Source organism: Scardinius erythrophthalmus (genome assembly GCF_964197995.2).
Source record: "Scardinius erythrophthalmus genome assembly, chromosome: 22".
Taxonomy (NCBI): Eukaryota; Metazoa; Chordata; class Actinopteri; order Cypriniformes; family Leuciscidae; genus Scardinius; species Scardinius erythrophthalmus.
In genome coordinates this window covers 9,195,971-9,204,195 of record NC_138242.1, presented here as the reverse complement: position 1 = coordinate 9,204,195, position 8,225 = coordinate 9,195,971, and the positions used below count along the sequence as shown (strand labels likewise).

Genomic DNA, 8,225 nt, shown 5'->3' with positions numbered 1-8,225 from the left:
ATTAAAATATGAGATGTTTCAAAAAGGGTAGGCATTATAAGCAAGAGCTTCAGCCTACACCTGTTTCAGACTGCTGTAAATATGCTGTTGTTTGTCAGCTCAACTGTGTTGAAATTAAGTTGTCTGTCTGAAATAAACTAAACTAAACTTTTCCATATAGAATAGTCTACAAATGTAGAATTCTTCAGAAACTTATAATATGTCCAAGTCATCCATCAAATTCACCTCAAAAAAGCAGAGCACAATGCTTCGGGATCAACAGGAAGCAACAGGTGAAGTGTGTTTGCTATATCCGCCCCCTAGAGGAAGAAACAGTTTTTTGTCAGTTTTGTAGTACGAAACCGTTATTATTTTATTACAATTATTATTCTTTATTATTGTTGTTGTTATTTACTAATTTTAAGTCTATTGGTTATGTATTACAAACAAGGCTAGTGTACATACATTAAAATTGTTTCTTCCTTGATGCCAACGCATTCACGCCAGTAGATGGCGGAATATGCACCAAAAGCTGGTCTGCCAACCGCCATAAAACATCAAAGAAGAAGAAGACTCCTCAACAAAAGGCATAGGGAGACGCACTGTCGAGGAAACAAAACAACAACACGGGGATACAAACGGGATTATAAATCAATCAATTGAAGTATTTCTGTTTCCAGCAGTAATTTGACGCGTATCGTTGCAGAGCAGGTGAGCTGGTGATATACAGGTCCTGTTAAAGAGGATCCGTGTACATTTATGCAGAAAGGCGTTAAAACAGTCTCTTTGTTTGTTTGTCCTTTGCGTTTGATAGAATTTCAGACATTGATTATTAGACGAGTTTCATTTGTGATAACAATGGTTGTCTTAGGCTTCAGTATCAACAGAAATTGATTCAAGTAAATTAATGCAAACATAAACTTGCAGCGCAACAAGTTCGTGTAACTTACGTTAGTAACAGTTAACTCAGTCCCTCCGTGTGTTGGTTCTTATTTGTTGGGATTGTGTCACCACGGACCCCTAAAAATATTTGTGGGTCCTTATGCCAAATGTCTTATGTTACCACTAAAAAGTGGCCTACATTTATTTTAAATATATCTAGTCAGTGACAGAGTCCAAGTGTATTAATCTAAAATAATTCAGTATTTTCATCTTAAGAATCATGAATCAAGCCTATTCATTTCCACCCCCAATATAATACCAAATTTAGCATTTTAAACTACTTTTTTTTTTGTCAACCTTTTACCATATGTCGTTGGAGTATCTCAATAATATTGATTGTTCAATTATTTTTAAGTTTAATATCGTGATATATCGAAATCTTGACATGAGAGTATCGTTGCACCCTTAACCATTACTGTACCGTCTATAAAGATCTATTAACCTGAAGAGAAACATAAAATATAACAAAGTAACACATTAATCTCATGGTTGCCGACCAGTCTTAAGGAAACAGAATAAAATGCCGTGCTAAATTCTAATATTATATTATTAATAAAATAAATATTATAATAATAATATGGTTTTAATCATTTATTTCCATATTTACTTGTTTTAAACATTTTTCTCTGAACTTTTTCATAGAAACCCCATATATAGGCTATACTCTCATACTCATACTCCACTTCGCGTCATGACCGCATTACCACCTCAGGTGTGCATTGTTTTTCTAATAATGCAACAGCCCATTGCCAATTATTCCTATATATATATATATATATATATATATATATATATATATATATATATATGAAGAGTTCAGATGCAAAAGCCTCTAAGTGCCATCTGAAATTTTCTTCTAGAATGATCATTTTTATGAAGCTTGTATATTTAAGTTCAGTAATTTCACTTAAATGGCAATGAAAATGACCTATTAATTGCCATTTAAGTGAAATTACTGAACTTAAAAAAACAAGCTTGATAAAAATTATCATTCTAGAAGAAAATATATCCCCATATATATCCCCATACTTCCATATATTTCCCTATATATATATATATAATGCATGATTTTTGAGATGGGATGTCCCTGGAGAGACCTAATTCAAGGAGAGTTTCATGTCTTTTATCTCTTCCCCCAGTCTTGCGCCACAACTGATAAATCTATAAAACCTGTCAAATAGTATTCATACACTCACTTAGTATCAGCACTGAACAGTGAACACACGCTTTACAAGGTAAGAGAGAAAGATAGTTGTGCAATAATGCATATATTGTCTTGTATGTTTTCTTTGCATTTTGTTAGAACATGTACTGTTTGTCTTGAATCCACCTCTGCTACACAGTTTGTCAAGCAGATTTACTAACCTCTTTTATTTTTCTATTAAATTGTGCTATATAGTTAATCATTTTTTTTTTTTTTTTTTTTTTTCATTTCAGAAATGTCTCTAGTCAAGCAGAATTTTCACCCGAATAATGAGGCAAACATCAACAAACTGATCAACCTCAAATTGACGGCCTCATATGTGTACCTCTCCCTGGTCTGTTCACACATGTTGACACAACATTTATAAACTATTGCATTTATTAAGTTTATGTATTTACATTTGCATAATTTTCACATTGTACCTTCCATGTACATTTTAACTTGGAAATTGGTCTATTTATTTATTTGACTTGTAATATTCTTAAAAAATGTATTTTCCTTTTTTTGAAGCCAATAGAAATACACTAGCATAAAATATTTCATTGTCAGTTATTACTTCATGCCAAATGTGCGTTGTGCACTTGATGGGCTCAAGAATAATTTTAGAATATGGAATAATTCTAAATATCAGAGTGTTAAGAATCAAATATATACAGATTTTTATAGCACTGATGCTTTCATATTATATTAATGACTGACCTCTGCATGTCTGTTTAGTCTGTAACACTAATAGTGTTTCTCTCGGTCTCATAGGGAATGTATTTTGACAGGGACGACGTGGCTCTGCCCAACTTCTCCAAGTTTTTTCTGGATCGTTCACAGAAGGAGAGGGATCATGCGGAGCACCTGCTGGAGTATCAAAACACGAGAGGAGGACGAGTACTTCTACACACTATCTCGGTCTGTGAGTTTTAGGCTACATCTACATCAATCCGGATAGATTCGAAAAAACGCTCTCCGTCCACACTAGCGTTTTCAGGCGTTTTCCGATGTTTCAGTGTGGATGAGAAACTTTAGGAAAATGCCTGAAAACGCTAAATTCACCCTACTGCACGTGTAAAATCTCACTAAAGCTCACTGAGATGATACAGACGGAAAAATTAATAATAAAGTTATCGCGCAATTCTTCTGACAGGATCATTTTATTTAGCAAAATATCTCACCATTCACTGGTCACACTCAGTCACCATATGTTTGGTCTAAAACACAACTGATCTCATGTATTGCCACAGGACAGCAAATGTGAGTGAATTTTCTGTCCTCTTTGCCGGACTGTGATATGAAGAGTGAGCAAAGTAACACATTTTAGCAATAGTGTGAAAGTGAATAGCACATAACAGGCACAATACCGGGAAACATGAATATCTATTGGTACAATATGCATCACATGACTATTGATTTTAAATACCTCCGTTTTGACAGTCCACACTACAGCGTTTTCAAATTTATCCACTTTGGAGAGCGTTTTCATTAATAGAAATGCCGTCTCAGTGTGGACGGAAGGCCAAAACGGAGAGAAAAATATGCGTTTTCAAACGAAAACGTATTAGTGTGGACAAGGTCTTAGTCCGTTTCCACCAAAGCATTTAGCCAGTTGACACTACAGTGTACTACAGTTAAAAATTATAATCCAGTATTTTACATGTGCTTTAGTATGTTAGTGTATTCAAACACATTTGTGTGTATAATCTGATTGTGTGTGTTATATATATATATATCTATAATAATCTATATGTCATGATATATCTACAGCCGCTTTTCCACCACCGGGCCAAACCGTTCTCTTTGCTTAACCGTGCCAGCCAACGTGGCTATGGTTTGATTTTTCCATTGTGGCGCTCTTTGGAATGAAATACAAAAGCATCAGTCGTTTGCCTTTTAATGCAAGAGTTTGCAGATGATATGAGATGTAAATAGCGACCGCATTATGGAGGATATGTATCCAGGCAACAGACAAGTGAACAATCCTGAGTTGCGATGTCACTACACGCATTCTACCAGCACGGTTAGCCATCTGTTCTGCTTCTGAGAATTGAGGGCCGAAACAAGTTTGTAATCGTGCTGTGCCGTACCTGGCTCAAGTGGAAATACAACTGAAACCGCTCCTCACTGTCTCTTAGAAATAACTGTCTTATTTGAGCATCAGCAATATCTACATTAGTCAACATTTGAAGTGGATCAAAACCTTTCATCAAAGTTATACATGAATTTTGAGCAAAACCCGTTCTTGTCTTAGGACAGCTTTGATGAACTTTTTGATCCACTTTAAATTTTGACTACTGTATACTATTTATAATACAATATAAATATGTGTTTATAATACTTCTGTCCATTTTTCTCTTTCTCCCTGTCACTTATCAGAAGCCCAGTCGTGATGACTGGAGTGGAGGTATGGATGCTATTACTTTTTCTCTGGATCATCAGAAATCTCTCAACCAATCCCTGCTGGAGATCCATCACGCGGCTGGAGAAAACTCGGACCCTCATGTGAGTAGCCAAAGTTTTTTTTTTTTTTTGTATTAAAGTTAGAATTGATAACCCCTTTATCTTTCTCACTTGTTTTGTGCATTCAATTATAATAGCATAATATTTTTGAATAATGGTGTATATTTCCCATCATTCTAGCTGTGTGATTTCCTAGAGAGCAACTTCTTTACTGACAGTCATGACTTTATTAAGACTCTGGGGGATCACGCTGGCAGTCTGAGTCGTCTCATCTCTTCTGACCCACACGGCAAAATGGGAGAGTACCTGTTTGACAAGCACACTCTCTGATCCGCTCAGATCTGATGAGTTTGGCTGCCAACCTTCCATGCCAAACAGTATATGCACAAGTGAATTATTTTAAAGAATTCTGCACAACTTTTCATTCCATTATTTTTGCCTTTCAAGAGGTATTTCTGTAAGAATCAGGCAGTGTTTTTCATGCAACCTTTGTTGTACTTTTTCCATGCATAAGTGGACTATACTGTGAATTGTGCCAGTCCAAAAATGGTACTTTGGTCTGTTTACATAATTGTATTGGTGCTACTGTGAAACCATATCTTATCTAAAACCAGCCTATAGAGTCCTGTACGTCCTTCATGAGAGGTTTAGTACAGCGCACCACTAAAAAGGAGTGTTTGTGTACACGTTATAGAACCCCGAACACTGTGAATAAATATACCTCAAACATGATGCCCAATGTCATCACTGTGAATTGATATACCTCAAACATGATGTCAATAGAACAATAAATTAAGCATTCCCTAAAAAATGGTTGTTTCTTTATTTGCTTGTAGCCTCTTTAAAGTATTTTATATATATATATATATATATATATATATATATATATATATATATATATATATATATATAATAGAAATCTAATTGCATTTAAGCACACTTGTACAATTGTTTTTTAGCATGTAGTTCAGTTGTCAAAGTGACAATCAAAATTGAGTAGATCATTAACAGATCCCAGAGTAACTCGACACATTGGAACTTGCTGATCTTTTCATAAACTCCTTGTGAAATACTGCCTTTGCCAAAACTGGGAGCGTCTGAAAGGCTTATTTATTTGTAAATCAAAACCAGGCAGGGGCAAATTTATCATTTGACAATCTATAAAAAAGCATATTTATCATTCCAGGACACGGAAGCCATAATAAAGTTAACTCAATCAGTAAAACCTGTAAGCGGCTGGGGTGAGAAATTGTCTCATGTGATTCCACACTTTTCCTCTAAAGTGTGAATCCAATAAGACTGCCATTGTTTTTCCTTTTTTTTTTTTTTTTTCAGTTGTTTACACACTAATGTTGGAACTTGAAACCCAATCAACAAAACCTATAACTCGTGTACCAAATCCTAAAACCAATTTTAGTGTGTAAATGACAAAGTATTTGTGTGTTGTACATTTGAGTAGGTATTACTGTAACAGTATTTTACAACCAGCTGCAGTGTAACTGGCAATCCAAAAGGTATAAATTTACTGATGGGATTTCAAAGTGGTTTGTGTTGATCAGATCAGTTTGTTGTTGGTTTTAGACTGATCTCTTCATATGAAGTGTGTCGTTTTGGTGCAAAAAAAGCATTTTGGAACGAGAAAAAGTGAATGCAGTGATTGCTTTTCCTTGAGAGTTTTGTGTTTAGAGCTTTGGGGAAATTTGGGAATGATTCAGCAAATGTGTGTAACCATTTGGGAAGACTTACTGTGGAGGATTTACTGTGATTAAGTCATTAATATACCATTTTGCACAAAATATAGTATAACAGTAAAAAAAGTAATTTCCGACTAGATGGACCTGCTCTTTAAAGTGTGAATGTCTCTGGAAACTGCAAATAAAATGCTTTTTTTTTTTTTTTTTTTTTTGCTTATTTGGCATTGCACACATCTTCCTGAACACAGCAGCTGTTTAAACTGACACTAAAGGCAGTTATGAGTGTGTCAGCCAGAGATAAGGACTTTGAAACGGCTGACTCATTGTGTGTGTTGTTTATATATGAAAGGCATTCATTTGAATTGTTCTCTGTGTGGTTTAAGTAATCAAAACCACTGAACTGGCCTGAATGCCTTACAAACAACTTTCTTTATGAATACTAAAATATGTAGGTCTAACTGAAAGAATGAAATTGTAAGCTTTATATAAAATTAATATACACCACACTGTTTAACCAGTTAAATAAAGTTGTAATAGAATTGCTTTTTCATAGAATGAGACACAAAGCAGAGTGGAAAATACGACTTATTTTCTGTAATAGATTAAAGCCTGTAAAGCCTGATATATGAAAGAACAGTCCACATTTTTTTGTTGTTCAAAATTACCAACATTTAAATGAGTCAATATATCATCAATAATTCTTTCAAAATGTGTTTTTGTCTTACCCTGATTCACTACGGTAAGCTTGTATGGTGTGGAAGTGGCATATGTTAGTGAATGATGTTTCATAAAGTTCGGGAAGAGCACGTTCAAATAATCAATCCAATCAACTTGTCATCAAACAATTACCATGTCTACCCTATCAGCATGAGAGGAAGCATATATTTATTCACTCTGTCAACTCACCTAACATTCCTTGACAGTTTCCAGCATCCCTCCACCACCCTGACTCCTCACTCTTGGCTTCTTCCACAGCCAGGAATACGGGGGAGTACTCTGGGTTCGGGCCAAATACGAGCCCGGAGCCCTCTCCTCGTACAGCACGGCAAATACGCATTTATTCTATCTGACTTATTTGTAAGAACTCGTGAATCACCAGGGCCGTAGGGTGTCTGGGGCACTGGTGCGACTTGTTGTCCATGTGCCCCTCTAGCGATGACACTGGTGACAATTTTTTGTTGTAAAAATTGCTTTTACAACACATTTGAAGTGTTCTACTACAGTTTTTACAGTTTTACTACAGTTTCCAGGTGAAATGTTCACCAAATTCACTTGTCTGTCATGTTGCATGTGCAGCATTGTTGACACCAAAATAAAAATCTTTTATCATACCCAGGCTGCTGTTTTCAAGGGAACTCATATTAGTTGTATCGATTCCCGCTTGGAGCAGGTTAAGTAAGACCAGTTAGAATCATAGTTATAATCAGATGATTTCATAAAACGTAAAAAAGTCAAACTGGGGTCTCCGGCGGTGGGAGGCAGGTGCGCTAAAGACTGCAGCCGCTCGCACGCCTCTTGAGGCCAAGGGAGTGAGGTTTACATGCACGGATCTTGCTGGCCTATGTCCGTTACGCTCCCCTTCCTGAACCTCTCTCCCATCCGGGTCACGGCACCAAATGTAACCGGTCTTACTCGACCCACTCCAAGCAGGATTTGAACCGGGTTCTCCAGCATGGGAAGCTAAAGCCCACCCTGGTGACTAGTTTATCATGCCTTAGGACCAAGATGACTAAATTTCCATTTTAGACTGGACTCAACGACTGGTACCTCACTCCACTGGACCTGGACATTGGTAGAATCTGCTACTACAGCTCTTGCCATATTCCAGGCTTTTGTAAAACTTGCTGCTAAATTATTTTCATTTGCCTGCCATCTTTGAAAAAATATAGTGTTGCTGATGTTGTGTAAATCAGACAAACACAAGCCTGCTCACCTGAGTCGTTTATCATTAATGACGAAGA

General features: G+C 36.1%; 1 protein-coding gene across 5 annotated transcripts; it reads left to right on the top strand.

The window, feature by feature from the left end:
- The first annotated feature begins 525 nt into the window (after nucleotides 1–525).
- Nucleotides 526–5,403, top strand: LOC308682490 (ferritin, lower subunit). Of its 5 annotated transcripts, none has more exons than XM_081352233.1 (6): nucleotides 557–690; nucleotides 2,061–2,156; nucleotides 2,359–2,459; nucleotides 2,879–3,029; nucleotides 4,487–4,612; nucleotides 4,751–5,375. In XM_081352233.1, exons 3-6 carry the CDS (start codon nucleotides 2,443–2,445, stop codon nucleotides 4,898–4,900), a joined length of 444 nt encoding a protein of 147 aa, XP_081208359.1. In that variant the 5' UTR covers nucleotides 557–690; nucleotides 2,061–2,156; nucleotides 2,359–2,442; the 3' UTR covers nucleotides 4,901–5,375. The 5 variants fall into 5 exon arrangements, with proteins under 5 accessions (XP_081208358.1, XP_081208360.1, XP_081208356.1 ...); XM_081352231.1 differs by having other exon boundaries at nucleotides 559–690; nucleotides 2,879–3,025; XM_081352232.1 differs by lacking the exon at nucleotides 2,061–2,156 and having other exon boundaries at nucleotides 526–690; nucleotides 4,751–5,403.
- Nucleotides 5,404–8,225: the final 2,822 nt, after the last annotated feature.